This window comes from Salvia hispanica, chromosome 4 (assembly GCF_023119035.1).
Source record: "Salvia hispanica cultivar TCC Black 2014 chromosome 4, UniMelb_Shisp_WGS_1.0, whole genome shotgun sequence".
Classification (NCBI taxonomy): domain Eukaryota; kingdom Viridiplantae; phylum Streptophyta; class Magnoliopsida; order Lamiales; family Lamiaceae; genus Salvia; species Salvia hispanica.
The window spans coordinates 1,824,106-1,843,105 of record NC_062968.1 but is presented as its reverse complement, the minus strand read 5'-3'; the positions used below and the strand labels follow the sequence as shown (position 1 = coordinate 1,843,105).

Below are 19,000 nucleotides of genomic sequence, written 5' to 3'. Positions count from 1 at the left end.
GATAAGTGATACATTTATTTTGGGCATGCAAATTAAGAAAATGGTATTTGATGAGTTAATTAGATAAATGAAGAGAAAATAAAGTAAAATTACCCCAAGTTGACTACATCTGGTTTGTTCCTTTTCTGCACCTCTGCATTCTCTTGACTTATAATGTGTATCTTCTTGTGTAGTTCTAAATTTTCTTGTTGAGTGAGGTTTGCCTGAGACAAGAGTGATAAGTTTATTCAAGAACATTACACAGTTGGAGATATGTGGACTTCTCACAAGGATATATACCTTCATGTGTAGCTCTTTGATCTCCTCCCTCATCGTTTGTTCCTACCAGAGAGGAATATTAGGGTTAGGTACAATCTCATTTATTGAAGTGTACCTGATATGTGTAAAGAGACTAATCATACTGATATTTAAGTTGATATCTTTTTATTTTATATTTTCGATATATAAATATCTGAATAGTTTTTACCTTCCTCGTTCGCACTCCTTTTAGACTCTTCTCAAGTTGATTTTCCAGATTTTGGAGGCCCTCAATGCTCAATCCTGAAAGCTCTTCTCCTAAAAGCTGCCTATACGAACGCACCGGGAAAATGCATGTGGTATGCTTTTAGGACATGTTTGATATGATAGAATGTCATAAAGGTAGAACATATGAAATGATTGACAATCTCAAAATAATTCATCTACTTAGTATGCATAAGTATTACAAATGGAAACAATAACAAAATTCATAGAGAATAATATTGTGTTGGAAAATATTATGGAAGGGTATTTTTTTTTGTCAGAATAAAATTTAAAAGACAAAGAATTACTACTAATTAATAATTTAATACCATGGGTTGGAGAATGAATGACTAATTCTAATCTAGTAGGAATGATAATTCCAAATAGATACCAACATATTCTACCAAGCAAAGAAATGCGCAACTTTATAACCTAGTCAGATAAACCATGATGTTTGGATTTGTTCACAATTGTTCTACATCAATTTTTTGGTAAAATGGTACTATTTGATATAACAGTTAGGAAATCATACATGAACATCATTGTCGGTGAGTTAAACAATGTTATTTATTCATACATAAAACGGCGTGGTTTGGTTGAAACATCAACAATATATATATTACAGACATGAGTCCACATATTTTCGCCGTGGGATGGTCGCGAATAAATCCAAAATTTATGTTTTTTGGGAATGATATATAAAGTTGTTGGACATATCATAATTCGACCAAACATTATGATTTTTCCGGCCGTTTGTCCTTGATTTTCATGCACACACTTCACTCTATTGCTACATATGGAAATTTGGACATACCTGCGGCATTGTTGCAAGTGCTGCAGCTGCTGCCTCAAGCTTGATGCTTCCCTCTGCCAAAACTGCAATAAAGACAAAATCGATGATTAGTGAATCGGCCACATTTCTGTTGACACTAAGGCTATGTTGAACCCAAAAATCTTGAAAGGTCTTCAAATGGATTATTACCTACACATAACACATGTGTGCAACTAATTATAGCATCTATTTCAAATAAGCCATATTATATACTATGTCTTTCTACGAAAATAGTCTTAACAGTGAATGACATATATAATTTTTAATGCAAAATTGGTAAAGTAGTGATAGAGAAAATATATAAGTGGTTGAAGTATTGCAAGTAGAAAATGACACTCGTGAGAAAGAAACTTAACATAAATGGATCAAGAGTAATTTTGATGAATGCATGGACAAAAATGGAAAAACAAGACTATTACTTCGAGGCAGTATAATTTAGTTTGATGAAAACTCACTACTGAAATATCCTTTAACTAGCCCAATGTTGTAATGGAAGGAATGGAACATCAATTGTGTCACAAAACCTAGTTTGATCAGCTGGACGATTTGGTAAATTATAACAACCTTTTTATTTAAAGCTAGAACCCTAAACTCCAAATATACTAGTAGTACTTTCTAGCAAAAGGGCTTGTCATATGACTCATATTGATATAGATTCATTAATCCCATTAGTCTTCTCTAGTTTTAGGGCATATAACATATATTCACTTAAAATTATGATGGTATCAACTTTACTCAATCATGACCTAAAATATTCACAATATATTGCTTTTCTTGAAGATGCAATTCACATATTATTTCCATTGTTCATTTACAAATTTTATTCTAGCAGAGAATTAAGTGAGAAGTAATAACATGGTAGTAAATCAGAAAATTATAGAATAAGTGTACCTTGATCTCAGAAGTAGGATTGATGAGATGATAATTGTCCTCTGTCAGCTTCGTGTATCTTTCTATCACCGATTTCATACTGCTAAACATTAACACCACATGATGAGGATTGATCATATCATATAGTTCGTGTTCCGAACTTTTTAGCATTTTTCGAAAAGGTTCATTTCTTACATTTTCACTTGAAAAAAATCATCTAATGTCGAAAAAAGTTTGATTTACGTTGTGCCTTTGGCGATGGAGCTGAATTCTTAGTATATATTGCAAATTCTAGCTGGTCAAATGACTCGTTATTTCGTCATGGGATTCTATAAGACGGTACATGAATCAACTTTTTAAAACATTGGTTTGGTGGATAAAAAAATAGAATTTTCTTATAATCTTGTAAAATATATAATGAGGATTTTTCGAACATTATTCATATATAGGGATCGATGAGTTCATGTATGCATGTGATTTTCTAAGCATAAATATGTTATTTTTCTGATCGACTTTTCGGAGGTATCTGAAAAGGTAGCAAACAAAAGAAATTGATAAGTTATGGGTTGAAAATTAAAAAGAAAAAAGTGTAAGGCTAAACGCATCGTTTAGATCTGAATCAATAGCATTTAAATTCACTGTAACAATTTCAAATTACTACTACAATTCTAGCCATTATTCTAGTAAATGTATTCATTCCATATATTTGCAATCATACATATATTAAGAAGTAAAACCAAATACCAAAACATATCGATTTTGAAATGATATTAAGATGTATGCATAGTAATTAATATTGCAAATTTAATTAAGAGAGAAAATGAACCTGGTGCTTGCAAAATCATAGAGCTTCTCTGTGCTTGAGAACACAATCAATCCCACTTCAGCATCACACAAGATTGACAACTCCTTAGCCTTCTTGAGCAGCCCACTTCTCCTCTTCGAGAAGGTCACCTGCCTGCTCGTCGAGTTATCGATCCGCCTAATTACTATTTTGCCCCTCCCCATCTCCTCCCCCAACACCAATTCTAGGGTTTATTCTTCAGCTTCCTACAACAAAGTAAAGTCAAACATATGAATGCAATTAGGTGGGACATGATACATATGTTTGAAGAAAATTTTCAAGAAACTAAGGGACAATTAGAGGACTTACTAATTTGGAAAACAACTCCCTTTGGAAAGAAAAGGATTTTGGGACAATTGTTCTTAGCTTTATGTGGAAAGGAGGAAAGTGGTTTCAACAAAGCCAAACTTCCTTACAAAAAACTAGGAGCATTTTTTTATTTTAAGATAATGTTAAGTGTATTTGACGTGTAGCTATCGTGTGTTTTACAGGTCTGTCTGATCTAGAACATTCGAAACTGTATTTAATCGACTACTTGCCAGCTATTCTGATGGATACCACGTGTTTTGCAAGTTTGTATGATTGGACACATACGAGACTGAGTTAAATCGAATACTCGCTCTAATATTCTGAAAGATATTGAGGTGTGTTCAATTAAATATCAAATTAAACCTTAAATGAGACGAGAAACCAATTAGGGTTGAGCAGGTGGATATTCACTCTTGTACTTGAGAGAGTTAAATATATAAGTGATGTGTGACTACCTCGTACATACATAAATTGGGAAAACCCCTTTTTTGATTAGGTGGGATTGGTTTGTGCAAATGATTTAGAAAATTGATGCCGCTGTCTAGCGAATAGATGATAGACACGTGTATGTATATAAGTAGTGGCTTTTCTTATCATAGTTATCGGGTACAATAGTTTAATGGAAATGTACAAGCGTGACATGTGAGATTTTGAAAATTCTTTGAGTGTTCTTTTGTTTTTTCTATTATTTGGCGAGTACCATAAATACAGGCTGCAATTTAATTAGTACTGCAATATAATTAGTTGAACTAAAACAATCGGACTACTATTTTAATTAATTATTAGTAGTGATTGAATAATTAATAACATGATTAGGCAACAACTTAATGTTGGCGTTATCGAGACGAAATTCACTTGAATATATTGAAATTTGAATAGCTTAATAAAGCACTCGACACATACTCTAATTGGTTCGACCCGCAAGGCCCGCACGTGGGGATCGACGTGAGGTTTATGAACTCCACCGTGTCTGCGCCGTGGAGAAACAGCCTGACGGGGGGGAAAATAACTAATGCTTGGATTAGTTATAATTCTTCAAACATGAAATTTCTAGTGACTTTTATGAACGTTTGTGTACCAAATGACTCAGTTAACGAGTATTGAATACACTATAGATCTCCGAACTATTCTACCGGAGTTTGTCGAAATCGGGTTCTCTGCAGCGACTGGAGAATGCTTCCAGAGAAACAATGTCAAATCATGGAGTTTCAGTTCCACTCTGGATCTGAAAATCGAAGATACGCAACGTAATGTCACCGGCCCTGACCCCGAGGATACGAGTCCGCCACCAAATGAACCCGGCCCTGCCCCCGAACCGGCGGGAAAACCTGTCGGGTTGATTGCGGGTTTATTATCTGCGGTGGTGGTTGGGCTGGTTTTGGTGGGATACTGGCTATGGAGAAGGAAAAGAGGAGGGAGAAATGGGGACGAGGAGGATGAGGATGAGGAGGAGGAGGACGGAGATGTTTCGGCTATGGAGATGGATTTTCAGAAGGGGAGTGGGCCTAGAAGATTCTCCTACGGGGAGCTTGCGGCCGCCACGGATAATTTTGCGGAGGAAAGCAAGCTAGGTGAGGGCGGATTTGGCGGAGTCTTCCGAGGCTTCTTGAAGAATCTGGACTCGTATGTGGCGGTGAAGCGGGTTTCCAAGAACTCAAAGCAAGGAGCTAAGGAGTACGCGTCGGAAGTCAAGATCATCAGCCGGCTACGCCACAGGTATAAACATAACTCGATCGTGTTGTCTGTAATCTGAAGCGATGAATTTGGTCGTTTTTCAATTTCATAATTTTGTCAATTTTTTTTAAACGAACATCTTTTAATAATGTTCAAAACAACATTGATTAACTATAATAAGGCAAGAAAAAAAAAAGAATGCGAATTAAAAAAAAAACTCTCTCCGTCCCCTAAAAATTGACAAAGTTGTATATGTCACGGGTTTTAATATAGAATTATAAAGTAGGAGAGATAGAAAAAAAGTAAAAAAAAAGGGAGAAAAAAGTAGTGGAAATAATGTTAGTAGATTGTGGGTCCATATTATCAGTGGTGTGTGTTTGATCAAAACTTTCCTTATTTAGATTTTGTCTAATCATTGGGGACGACTTAAAATAGAAAAACTAGTCTATTTTTTAGGGACAGAATTTGAGTAGCATCACTCAAAAATGTCATTTTGTACAACAGGAACCTCGTACAACTCATAGGCTGGTGCCACGAGAAGCGTGAGCTCCTTCTGGTGTATGAACTCCAACCAAACGGCAGCTTAGACTCTCACCTCTTCAACAGAAAGAATCCCCCACTAAATTGGGAGACGCGGTTCAAGATTGCGCGGGGGCTTGCGGCGGCGCTGTTGTACCTGCACGAGGAGTGGGAGCAGTGCGTGGTCCACCGAGACATCAAGTCGAGCAACGTCATGCTCGACTCGGCCTTTAATGCTAAGCTAGGCGACTTCGGGCTGGCCAGGCTCATCGACCACGACAAGGGGTCGCAGACGACGATCCTGGCCGGCACGATGGGCTACATGGCGCCCGAGTGCGTGATGACGGGAAGGGCGAGCAAGGAGTCAGATGTATACAGTTTCGGGATAGTGGCGCTTGAGATTTTGACGGGGAGGCGACCGATACGGGGGCAAGTGAGGACGGTTGAGTGGGTATGGGAATTGTACGGGGCGGGGCGACCGTTGGAGGCGGCGGATGTGGCTTTGGAGGGGTGTGGAGGGTATGATGAGAGGGAGATGGAGAGGTTGATGGTGGTGGGGTTGTGGTGCGCGCATCCGGATGATGGGCTTCGCCCTTCGATGAAGGAGGTGGTGCGGGTTCTAGGGTTCGAAGGGGAGTCGCCACCTCAATTACCGCCCAAAATGCCGGTGCCTTCCTATGGTGCTCCTCCGCCGCCATCTAGTGTTGCGTCTTTGATTTATGCGTCCGATGCGACTTATTCATCTTCGGGTTGTAGTCATGGCTCTACTGCCACTTCTTCTTCTGGTGCTTGTGTTGATGCTTCTGCGGCACTATTGCATTCGAGATGAGGTGATGACACGACCGTGAATTTGTCGGCTGAGGCTAAAGGGGTGTGGTCTTATGTCAGGAGACTCTCAATTCGTTTGGAGATTATAAATTTTGATTATTTTACGATATTTTATTTATTCGTGACTGTTATTTGCACTTGGGACTTTTTGGCCCTAAACCTAAACACTAAATCATTTATTTTGTTTATTCTTTGAGATGTAAACAATCTGAATATGTTGGTAGGGGCATGTTAGGGTGCCACCACCCCTTAAAATAACACCATACCACCATTCCTAGCCAATCATTTGTACACGTGGACGAATAATAAGCTGACACGTGGCAAAAAAAAAAAAAAACGCCAAAAAAGACGGGCAGCAATATGCTGGCCTTTAAACAACAATTTTTCTTGAACAGCAATATCCAACACGTTAGACAGCAATCTATAAATTGCTGTCTAACGTGTTGGATATTGCTGTGTAACGTTTATAATATTGCTGTATAAGCGTTGTCACGTTGTCATTTTAAGAGGGGTTGTCATTTTAACACAAACATATGTTGGTATAATGTATTATATGCACGTACTCACATTATAATAGGTATTTTGATTTAACACTGCATATAATCAAATGATATAATTGCAGAAGTGTTCAATAAGTGTTCAATAAGTCCAATACCTAGCTAGCTTAATGGACATCCATAAACCATGGGCTTTTGTGGCCCAATATCCAATGTTGAGTTGTTCACATTTTGTTGGGCTGGACTGTCTGGTGTTTAGCTGGGCGGCTTAATGTAAAGAAGAATTTGCCCATTACTGACAAGATTAATTTGGTAATTTGGGCCATTTTAATCTTGAATGACCAGTCCGATATTGATACAAAATTGTTTTTATAATAAGAAATGATCGAAACCTGTAGGAATGAATGTATGTAAAATCATGAAATTTGAACCAATTCAAGTTTATCACGTGTTCTTTCTGTTCCGGTTCAAGTAAGATGTGTTTTTTTGACATGAAATTTTAGGATATGTTGTCACTTTTGAAGATAAAGTTGTACTTGACCCAACTTCCCATTGTCAAAAAAAAAAAAAAATTGGTTTCCTTTAACCATATTGGTTCGTTCACTAAATTAGTCTATTTGAACTTTTAGAAATTTTTTACCACACATTACTCTACTAATAACGAGTCTACTAATGTCTACTAATACTATTTCAACTACTCTTCGTCATTTTCTCTCTTACTTTACAAATTCCGTATTAAACCTGTAGTTTTTCTTTGTACTATAAATTCTAGTAATTTTATGTCTATAAAAGATGAGTTTGTTGTAGTGTCGAGGGATTATATACATGATTTATGAATAGTGCAGCGATAACACATGTTATATTTGATGCAATATTAATACTCAAAAGAAATTTATTGGCCTTCTTTATTTTTTTGCTGGATACAAGGTTCCATTGATGGATATAAATATACGATTTAATTCCATCTGGCAGAAAAAAAAAATACTCCCTTAGTCCAGGATTATGGGTTCATTTTTTCATTTTATACGTCCGTGAATAGGAGTCATTGTTTTTTTTTTTTTTTTTTTTTTTATTATAAATGGTAATAAGATTCATATTTTACTAAACTCACAGTTTATAAAAACATAATATACAAATGATACTTATTTCCATTAACTTTTCTTAGTAATTTTTCAGGTAAAGACATTCTAATTAATGGCAGAGGCTTTGTCAAGTGAATGAGTCTTAGAAATTTATCTGGGCCGTAGGTTCATTTGGCCTTTTAATAGCTGGGCATCATTTAATTTATCTTGGGGCCGAAATTTTGGATAAATATAGAGAAGCCCAATCTCTTGCAAGTATTATAATTTAGTTAATCAAAATTATAAATAAGTGAAGATGGTATATCATCGTTTCACTCTGTCCTTTTCTTTAATGCAATAAAAAATGCTTGAGCCACCTAGACAGCCAGTCTCAAGTCATATCCAATAAAAATCAGCAACGAATCATCTATATAACGTACTAATAAACAAAAATCACAATACAATAATAACTAAGTTTAACCATAAGCACAATCAAACAACATAAAAACAGAAAAAGTGATACGATACAGCCCACTGCACGGTTGAAGGAGACAAGAACAGTGCAGCCGGAGGAGGAAGTGGACTTCGATACGAGAGCTGGAAGCGACAAGGAGCCGGAGCGATCGATCGCCAAGGATCAATCGCGACGTCGAAGATGCCCGCTGGATCACTTTGGTGACTTTGCAACTCGTTGAAGTGAAGCAGACGTGCCTTTTTATTTTTGCTTTATTAATATTCTCAATATGTCGTTTTGTCTACTTTATTTTTTAGAACAATTATTTACATTTTATCTATTTTGAGTCGAGCGGATTATAAGCTCCTTTCCGGGTTTTCTTTGTTGATTCTTTCCCGGATCGTAGGTCGAATCAACTCTAGGGTCCTTGGTATAAAAAGGCGTGTATTTTATTTCATTCTTAAGGAATAAAATATTTTTACGCTAGTTTTCTTCTTGACAAACCCTAGTTCTTTTGTAGTTGATCGTCGGGCACAAGCTCCCACGACTTCACGGAGGAATTTATCGGAGTTGGGGAGTTTATCCCTAACAAGTTGGTGCTTTCATCCACGTACTCAAAGTAGCTGCATGGATTTTTGGGTTTAACGGGATATTACAGACGCTTTGTGCGTCATTACGCTTCCATTGTGGGGCCGTTGACAGAACTGCTTAAGAAGGATGCCTTTGCTTGGTCGCCGGCAGCGGGGAAGAGTTTTGAGGCGTTAAAAACGACAATGTCGATGGCGCCGGTGTTGCAGCTGCCTGATTTTGTCGAAAGTTTTTTACTTAGAAACTGACGCCTCAGATTTTGGAGTCGGAGCAGTATTGTTACAAGAAGGTCATCCGTTGGCGTTCTTCAGTAAGAAATTGGGCAACAACGTATTTCATCTACATATCATAAAGAGCTATACGCTATAGTGGAGACGGTGCAGAAATGGCGCCAATATTTGCTGGGCCGGGAGTTTGTGATTTGGAGTGATCAGAAGAGCCTCCGCGAGTTGTTGCAACAAATTATACAGACTACGAATCAACAGTTCTACGCTCGGAAATTGATGGGAGACAAGTTTCGAATCGAGTACAAAACCGGGGCGTCGAACAGGGTCGCCGACGTGCTGTCACGGCGGGATGTGGAGGAGGTCCCGAGATTGCACGAGAGCGAGTTAACCCTGCTATCCGGGGTCCCACCAGAGGAGGCGCGGCTTTTGGTTGCGTCTCTTGTCCTGTCCCCGATATTTTGAACATATTGCGCAATGAGGCGCAGAGTTTACCGGATATGCTCGCGCTCCGGTCGACGTTGGAACTAGGAAAAGCCGATCCAGGGGTCTCATTGGCAGAGGGGCTGATTTATTTTAAACGCCGCCTATACCAAAACTGTTACAGGAATACCATGCTGCCCCGATGGCGGGCCATCCAAGTGTAGATCGCACTATCAGACGCTTGGCAACGGTGTTTTATTGGAAGGGTATGCGGAAAGATGTAAGGGATTTCGTGAATGCTTGTTATGATTGCCACTCGACGCAGAAGCCCGCAGGGTTGCTGCAACCTTTGCCTATTCCTTCGCGGGCGTGGGAAGATGTTTCGATGGATTTCATCACCGGGCTTCCGCAATCTCGAGGATTTACAACCATAATGGTAGCGGTGGACCGCTTGACTAAGTACGCTCATTTTGCTCCGCTGCCGAGCAGCTTCAATGCGCTTAAAGTGGCCACGATTTTCGTTGATACAGTGGTGAAGCATCATGGGTTTCCGAAAACGTTGGTTTCTGATCGGGACCCGGTGTTCTTGAATGCGGTTTGGGAAGATATGCTGCGATTAAGCGGCGCGAAACTCAATTTCTCGACTGCCTACCACCCCTAGTCTGATGGGCAAACGGAGGTACGCAACCGGGGATTGGAACAGTACTTGAGGGCTTTCACTGCGGACAAACCGGCAAAGTGGGCGAACTTCCTTCCTTGGGAGGAATTAGCTTTGAATTGTTTTTATCATGAGGCTTTGGGAACGTCCCGTTTATGGCTCTTTATGGACGAGAACCGCCGTCACTGGTGGCAGCGCCTCCGTCGGCCGCAACTCCACCCGACGTGGCTGAGATGATAAGGCAGAAGGGGGATTTGATTGTAGTGTTGAAGAAGAACTTGGAGCGTGCACAACAGATAATGCGTGCAGCGTGCATGGGGGATTTGATTGTAGTTAAAGGACCTCGAGTTTGAGGTAGGAGACAGAGTATTGTTGAAATTGCAGTTGTGTAGGCAGCATTCCGTCGCTCGGCCATTTTCTACGAAGTTGGCTAGACGCTTCTATAGCCCGTTTGAGGTATTGGAAAGGATTGGTCAGGTTGCGTATCGCTTAAAGGTACCAGAAGGGAACCAGGTTCATAACGTCTTTCATGTGAGCTTGCTGAAACCATTCATCGAGAGTGCGGCGTCTGAGGCAGAGACTTTACCGACCAGATTTGCTCATGGCCGACTGGTTGTTAGGCCCAGCAGATTGTTGGACCGCCGAACAGTTTGGAGAAACGTCAATGCAATTGATGAGGTGTTGTTGCAATGGGATGATGATGGGGGTGCCCTGCCCAGCTGGGAGCCATGGCCGATGGTGCGAAGGAGGTTTCCGGAACTGCTCCTTGAGGACAAGGAGGCTGCTAAGGGGGGAGTAGTTGATACGATATAGCCCTCTGCACGGTCGAAGGAGACAGGAACAGTGCAGCCGGAGGAGGAAGTGGACTTCGATACGAGAGCTGGAAGCGGCAAGGAGCCGGAGCGATCGATCGCCAAGGATCGATCGCGACGTCGAAGAAGCCCGCCGGATCACTTTGGTGACTTTGCAACTCGTTGAAGTGAAGCAGACGTGCCTTTTTATTTTTGCTTTATTAATATTCTCAATATGTCGTTTTGTCTACTTTATTTTTCAGAACAATTATTTAATTTTTATCTATTTTGAGTCGAGCGGATTATAAGCTCCTTTCCGGGATTTCTTTGTTAATTCTTTCCCGGATCGTAGGTCGAATCAACCCTAGGGTCCTTAGTTTAAAAAAGCGTGTATTTTATTTCATTCTTAAGGAATAAAATATTTTTACGCTAGTTTTCTTCTTGACAAACCCTAGTTCTTTTGGTAGTTGATCGTCGGGCAAAAGCTCCTGCGACTTCACGGAGGAATTTATCGGAGTTGGGGAGTTTATCCCTAACAAAAAGCAAGAGAAAATGCAACAACGACACCATAAGGTTAAACCATAGGAGAGAACCATCATCGATGTGGGCCGGAAAGGACATCGGTCTTCCACTCGTGAGGTAGATAAGAGATAAAAATAAATCCATCATCGACTTGGGCCCTCTCTGATACCATCATTCCGGCCCACACGTGAGGGGGCGTGTTAAATTCTCCAAATCCTTGTCCCACATCGGCTTGGTGATGATCCTATCTCCTCTATATAAGTGTGGATAACCCCCCCCCCCCATGAGGCCTTTTAAAGGGTGAGTGACCCATTTCTAATATGGTATCAGAGCAGGGCCTAAGCCGATGATGGTTTATCTCTTTATCTCTTCTCTTGCCTACCCACGTAATGGAAGTCCGGTGTGTCATTCTGGCCCACACGTGAGGGGGCGTGTTAAATTTTCCAAATCGTTGTCCCACATAGGCTTGGCGATGATCCTAGCTCCTCTATATAAGTGTGGATAACTCTCCCCTTATGAGACCTTTTAAGGGGTGAATGGCCCATTTCTAATGTACTGAAAATGTAGAATTGATTTGGATTGAGAAACCTCCATTGGAGCAAAAGAGAAAACTACAAAAGACGAGGGAAACCGTCGACTGTGGAGATGGAGAGAAAAATGAGAAATTTTATTAATGGGCTACATTTTTGCTAAGTGTTCATTGCAAAATACAAAGAAGGCCTTATATATAGGCACAAATACAAACAAATAAAATACTAAACACTAACTAATAAAGGAAAACAATATCAACTAATTACATTTTTATTTTTAATTTCAACACTCCCCTTCAACCTTCAAGATGGAAGCAAAACAAATGCTACCATCTTGGAAAGGAAGCATCAAACTAAGAAGAGAACTAAAGCAACTAAGATTTATTCTAACTCCATGTCAAGGGAAGATCCAACTTGATCAATTGCAAACCATCACTTTGCTGGAATTGGAGTTGCTGCAACAACTACAGATGCAACATAAAAATCTCCACTCCACCAAATGCAGAAAAAATAAAATGATCTCACTCCCCCTTAGCACCAGACACGGAGGAGTATGAGTAAGCTTCACAGATTCTTCTTCACCAAATTGAACATCAGCTCCTCCAGTAACTTCAATTGCTGCTGGAATTATGGTAAAACCTTGATGCCTCAAAACATTCACTAGCATCAAGTACATCCAAGATCACCACACAAACCATACAACAACTTCTAATCCCCCAATTCACAAGTCCACATACAAATGGCTCCAGCCGGCAGTCCACAACTCTCAACCTCAAACCAGGCTTGAAATAGATCCAACCGAACAATCGGTGAACAACAAACAAACATCCGACATACAATCGGAAAACCAGAGATAAATCTGAAAACATATTCAGATTCAACAACAAAAAACCGAATTCAACGGAATCAACTGATATAATCGGGCATAATACAATCGATTCACAGATCGGAAACAAAACTGATACCTCAGATTCAAAAACAGGTTATAATTGTGAAATCGGAGCATACAACTCCATACTTCAGCATACTAAACCAAACATGAATCCTGAAGCAGAGAGAACCGATACAATCAGAATTGAGAAAAATGAAAACTCAATTGAGATCAGAAGATAGAAAAATCACCGATCAATTGGTGAACACATAACAATTTCAGTGAGAAGAACAAAAAAATGTAGATCGACGAAAAAGAGAACCGCCGAAGAGAGAAAAAAAAAACTGACAGACTTTGTGGAAGAACTACGGCAGGAAACAAGAACATCATATCCGGCCTGAAGAACTCTCCCGGAACAATCAGCATAAAATTCTCACGAAATCACAAACCCTAGCTCTATGAAAAAAAGGCAAACGAAAAATTAAAAAAGGGATAGAGGAGATAGAGGCAACGGATTTTACGCTCTGATGCCATGTTGAAAATGTAGAATTGATTTGGATTGAGAAACCTCCATCGGAGCAAAAGAGAAAACTACAGAAGACGAGGGAAACCGTCGACTGTGGAGATGGAGAGAAAAAGGAGAAATCTTATTAATGGGCTACATTTTTGCTAAAAGTGTTCATTGCAAAATACAAAGAAGGCCTTGTATATAGGCACAAATACAAACAAATAAAATGCTAAACACTAACTAATAAAGGAAAACAATATCAACTAATTACATTTTTATTTTTAATTTCAACAGGAGACAAGCCTATAGTCGAACACCGACTTCAGTACAACAAACACTATCAAGCAAGTAAAAGTGTGATGAGCAAAATATATCATTGTCTCCAAAGTCAAGAGTCTCTCATCTCTTTGTGGATTCTCTCTTTACATTACGCTAGTTTACCTTCACTTAGTCGGCCTTCCAATCCTACCTAAATTTGCTCCTTTTACTAAGTGATGAGAGATAATGATACGATTGTAAGTATTTAATAATAAAAAAAATGATATAAACTATGAATAATAATGGAGTACTACTCCTATACCTGGGTATGAATTCCACGAGGACGGAACTTTTCTATTTTTAGTACAGTTAATTTCAATTCATTTGATTTTTATGCATTGCATATTAAATCAAATAATTTTTTGGAATATGTGATTTGTAGTAATAACTGGTTTGCCAAATGAATTAAGTTGAGCCATAGAAATTTATAAATCGGGCCTAAAATATTTTGTCACATTAAATAAGTTCATTTTGATCTTTTACTAGCTGGGCTTTATTTAATTATTTCACTTTGGGCCAAACAATATAGGGAAGCCCAATCTCTATCTAAATAAAGTAGTACTCCCTCCGTTCCATAGTAATAGGGGCGTTTTTTCATTTCCGTCCGTTCTATAGTAATAGAGTCATTTCCCTTTTTAGTAAAAGTCAACACATTTTTTCACACCTACTTTACTCTCTCTTATTTTTTTCTATCTTCATCTCTCTACCTTTTTCATTTTTCACTTTATTCTCTTTTTACTTAACTCACCTAACACAATTTTTCTTAATCTCCGTGCCGAAAAGTTTTGCCTCCATTACTAATTACTATGGAACGGAGGGAGTAGTAGATATATTACATAAATGTTTCACTCTTTCAAAGGGCAAATCACAGCCTCACAAGAGACAAGCCTATAGTTGAACACGAACTTCAGTCTTCAGCACAACAAGCACATTCAAGCAAGTAAAAAGGGTGACTAGCAATATTACATTGCCCTAGGTAACACTTGGTCGAATCTCTGACTCGACCTAAATCTTCCGTTGTGGTTTATTGATGAGATAGAAATATGGTTGTAGAGCAGTGATGCAATGCAAACTCTATATAGTGTACAAACTCAAACTATGATCTGAACCGTTAAAAAATATCAACAGATGACAAAATAACAACAACAAAAAATGTTTACACAGTATCAACACAACATCAACCGCTGACATTATGTTGATATTTTTTGTTGCTATCATTTTGTCATCCGTTGACATCTTCTAACAGTTTAAATCATAGTTTGAAATTTGTACAATATTTAGAGTTTGCATTTGATTACATCTCTATCACATTAAAAGGGACAGTCGTTGCTAATGGCCCAATATTCTCAGTTATTCCTCATCTTCTTCTGAAGTACAGTAGCTTTCATAATGAAGTGTTTCTTAACTTAGCTAAAAGAACAAGTCACAAGTTGAAGAAGATTCCGTTGAAAAAGTCCTTGATTAAAATGCAGTGGGTCTATACCATATTTAATTATTTATATCATATGGATACACTAAAAGTGACGCGTTTTTCTTTTTATAGTATTACTATTATCCCATTAAAAATAATACATTTCCTAATATGTAAATAATATATTTTCATACTTTTTTTCTTTCTCTACTCTAAAATGCAAAGAATATAATTTTTATTTTTTTTCTTTCATTTACTTTATTCTCTATTCACTTGACTCATGAAATAATAATCAATATATAAAGTTTTGTATCGAAAAATAAATAAAATATTTTAGATTTAATGGGATGAATATGAAGTAAGAAAGATCAAAATAATTGATTTCTTTTTATCAAAATAGAAATAATTTACTTTTAACTTCGAACGTGCTAGTAATAAACTTGATTATTACAAAGAAATAATTGTTTTAATGGATATGTAAGTATGTTTGATAGTCGTGTTTGTGTGTGAAAAGGTGCGAAAAGGCCAACGTGGCATGTCCAACCCATTGTTTGTTTTCATTGTTTGGCAAATCTGGTTCGCCGTAGAGTGAAACTCCGAATACACCGGAAGGTAAGTAAAAGCAATAAGAAAAAGCAATTTGTTAATAAATTATTTATTTATTATATATGAATTTGATCAATAAATAATGCTCCTTCTGTCCCATTAGAAATGAAACGTTTTCCTTTTTAGTTTGTCCCATTAAAAATGAAACGTTTCCTAAAATGGAAACATCTCTATCTTTACTTTTTCATCTCTCTTACTTTACTCTCTTTTCTTTAACTCACAAAACAACACTGCATAAAAACTCATGTCGATTCTCAAATGTTGCATATTTAATGGGACGGAGGAAGTACTGCTTTGCAGAATGCAATCTAGCAATAAATTCTATTAACTATTGTATTTGCATTTATCAATAAATTGTCGGCGATCAATAGTTCTCATTTTTTTTGCTGTTTTCTTATTGTTTTTATATACTCAGTTTTAACTGAGCAGAAATTTAAAAAAGAAAGTGTAAAGAAAAATGAATGAAAAAGAGTTTTATAAATTAATTTTATAAAAAGATTTGAAGTAATTAAGGTATAAAAATGGATTCAAATTAATCAGCAAGGTCTAGGGGTGTATTATTATAACTACGGAAACTATCACATTTGTATATTCCCTCCGTCTATGAAATACTCCCTCCGTCCGCGAATAGGAGTCTCGTTTTTCTATTTTAGGCCGTCCACGAATAGGAGTCCCGATTCACTTTTATCATAAATGGTAATAGGGTCTCATTTTCCACGAACTCATTCCACTTACATTTCATTTAAGACTAATGTATACAAGTGAGATCCTTATTCAACTAACTTTTTCTCACCCACTTTTCTTAACATTTCTTAAAACTCGTGCCATTCATAAATGGGACTCCTAATGGCGGACGGAGGGAGTATTATCCAAGTTTGATTTGGCGCGGGTTTTAAGAAATGTGAACAAAAGTGAATTGAAATAGTTAGTGGAATATGAATCCTACATTTATATATTAATTTCATAATAGAATGTGAATGTAAAGTTACTTCCTCCGCTCCAGATAATTCGTCTCACTTTGACCGAGCACGAGTTTTAAGAAATATAATGAAAAAAAGTTGAAAAAGTTAGTGGAATGCAGGTCCTACTTTTATAGTAGTATATTAGTTTTATAATAAAATGTGAGTAAGAATGAGTTACTGAAATATGAGACCCACTACCAAAAACGGTAAAAAGTGAAATGAGACAAACTATGTGGAATAGACTGAAATAGAAAAATGAGACAAATTATCTGGAACAGAGATGAGTAATAGAAACTAGGATTCATTTATCAAAATTAGAATAAAGCAAAATGGACAAAAATGGCAAAATTGCATGGACAAAGGAGTACCATAACAAAAATTCAATATAAGTAATTACGGTATATAACAAACTTTTTGCATATATAAATTGATATCGTTACCATACAAAAATCTTTCGATAAATCACAGAAAGAAGGAGTATATGAAGGTTATTTATCTCCATTTATTTCCACAGCAAAAGCAGCAGCAGCAGCAGCTATCCATCAATGGCGCCTTACTGTTCAATTTCAATCTATCTCCTACTCCTTCTCACAACCTCCACCGTCTCTCCTCTCTCCTTCAACCTCTCCACCATCACGCCTGATCATGCCAACCTCCAGATCAAGATCAAAGGCGACGCCTATATATCCCCAGAAGGCCTCCAGGTCACCACCAACGACAGGAGCCGCCTCAGCGAACTCGGCACCGGCCGCGCCACCTACGCCGAACCCCTGCACCTCTGGGACAAGGCCACCAACAACTTGACCGACTTCGACACCCACTTCTCCTTCGTCATCCAGGCCACCGGATGCGCCGCCGACGGGCTCGCGTTTTTCCTGGCTCCGGTCAATTCCACCATCCCGCCGAACTCCTCCGGCGCCGGCCTCGGCCTCGCCTCCAAGGACGCCCCCGGGAACGCGTCCGAAGTCCCATTCGTGGCGGTTGAATTCGACACATACTTTAGTTCTGAGTTCGACGACACGCAAGGCCAGCACGTGGGGATCGACGTGAGGTCTCTGAACTCCACCGTGTATGCGCCGTGGAGAAACAATCTGACGGAGGGGGATGTAACTGATGCTTGGATTAGTTATAATTCTTCAAACATGATATTTCGAGTCACTTTTAATGAGTTTAATGTACAGCCGCCTCAGTTATCGCGTATTGAATACACTGTAGATCTCCGGACTATTCTACCGGAGTTTGTGGACGTCGGCTTCTCTGCAGCAACAGGAGACTGCTTCCAGAAAAACAATGTCAAATCATGGAGTTTCAGTTCCACTCTGGATCTGAAAACCGAAGATAATGTCACCGGCCCTGACCCCGGGGATACGCGTCCACCACCTAATGAAACCGGCCCTGCCCACAAACGGGTCGGGTTATTTGCGGGTTTATCTACTGCGGCAGCGGTTGGGCTGGTTTTGGTGGGATACTGCCTTTGGAGATGGAAAAGAGGAGGGAGAAATGGCGACGAGGAGGACGAGGATGTTTCGGCTATGGAGATGGATTTTGAGAAGGGGAGTGGGCCTAGAAGATTCTCCTACAGAGAGCTTGCGGCCGCCACGGGTAATTTTGTGGAGGAAAGCAAGCTGGGTGAGGGTGGATTTGGCGGAGTCTTCCGAGGCTTCTTGAAGAATCTGGACTCGCATGTGGCGGTGAAGCGGGTTTCCAAGAACTCGAAGCAAGGAGCAAAGGAGTACGTGTCGGAAGTGAAGATCATCAGCCGACTACGCCACAGGTATAAACATAAATCGATCGTGTTATCTTTAATTGGAAGCGATGAATTTGGTCGTTTTTCAATTTCATACTCCCTCCGTTCCAGATAATTCGTCCCATTATTCCATTTTGGTCTGTCCCACATAATTTGTCCCACTTCACTTTTACCATTTTTGGTAGTGGACCCCATATTCCACTAACTCATTCATACTCACATTTTATTATAAAACTAATACTTTAAAAGTAGGACCCACATCCCATCAACTTTTTCAACTCACTTTCCATTACATTTCTTAAAACCCGTGCCTGGTCAAAGTGGGTCGAATTATCCGGGACGGAGGGAGTAATTTTCACTGTAAAATTGTCGTTTTGTACAACAGGAACCTCGTACAACTCATAGGCTGGTGCCACGAGAAGCGTGAGCTCCTTCTGGTGTATGAACTCCAA

General features: G+C 38.9%; 2 protein-coding genes, 1 long non-coding RNA gene and 1 pseudogene across 4 annotated transcripts in view; 2 read left to right on the top strand and 2 right to left on the bottom strand.

Annotated features, from left to right (window-relative positions):
* Window positions 1–89: 89 nt before the first annotated feature.
* LOC125217525 (MADS-box transcription factor 23-like) lies at window positions 90–3,211 on the bottom strand. Its single transcript, XM_048119042.1, has 6 exons — window positions 3,030–3,211; window positions 2,225–2,303; window positions 1,316–1,377; window positions 467–566; window positions 280–321; window positions 90–203 (listed from the first exon to the last, which is right to left on the bottom strand). The coding sequence occupies exons 1-6, from the start codon at window positions 3,209–3,211 to the stop codon at window positions 90–92; spliced, it is 579 nt and encodes a 192-aa protein (XP_047974999.1).
* A 1,099-nt stretch (window positions 3,212–4,310) lies between these two features.
* LOC125217516 lies at window positions 4,311–6,378 on the top strand (annotated as a pseudogene).
* Window positions 6,379–12,241: 5,863 nt separating this feature from the next.
* Window positions 12,242–13,657, bottom strand: LOC125218770. Of its 2 annotated transcripts, none has more exons than XR_007176025.1 (2): window positions 13,248–13,657; window positions 12,242–13,170 (listed from the first exon to the last, which is right to left on the bottom strand). It is a non-coding gene; the product is annotated as an uncharacterized LOC125218770 (long non-coding RNA). The 2 variants fall into 2 exon arrangements; XR_007176024.1 differs by having other exon boundaries at window positions 13,518–13,657.
* A 3,689-nt stretch (window positions 13,658–17,346) lies between these two features.
* LOC125185672 (agglutinin-2-like) overlaps window positions 17,347–19,000 on the top strand; it is a 6,214-nt gene continuing 4,560 nt past the window's right edge. The window contains exon 1 of the mRNA XM_048082249.1: window positions 17,347–18,575. Coding sequence (XP_047938206.1) covers window positions 17,347–18,575 — 1,229 coding nt within the window. The remainder of the gene's footprint in view (window positions 18,576–19,000) is intronic.

What these genes read in the sequence shown, in the direction of transcription:
- LOC125217525 (XM_048119042.1), bottom strand. Translation starts at nt 3,211, where the DNA reads ATGGGGAGGGGCAAAATAGTAATTAGGCGGATCGATAACTCGACGAGC. An exon ending in TATGATTTTGCAAGCACCAG is followed by an intron (nt 2,304 to 3,029) that starts GTTCATTTTCTC and finishes AATGTTTAGCAG; the next exon opens with TATGAAATCGGTGATAGAAA. An exon ending in CACTTGCAACAATGCCGCAG is followed by an intron (nt 567 to 1,315) that starts GTATGTCCAAAT and finishes GCGTTCGTATAG; the next exon opens with GCAGCTTTTAGGAGAAGAGC.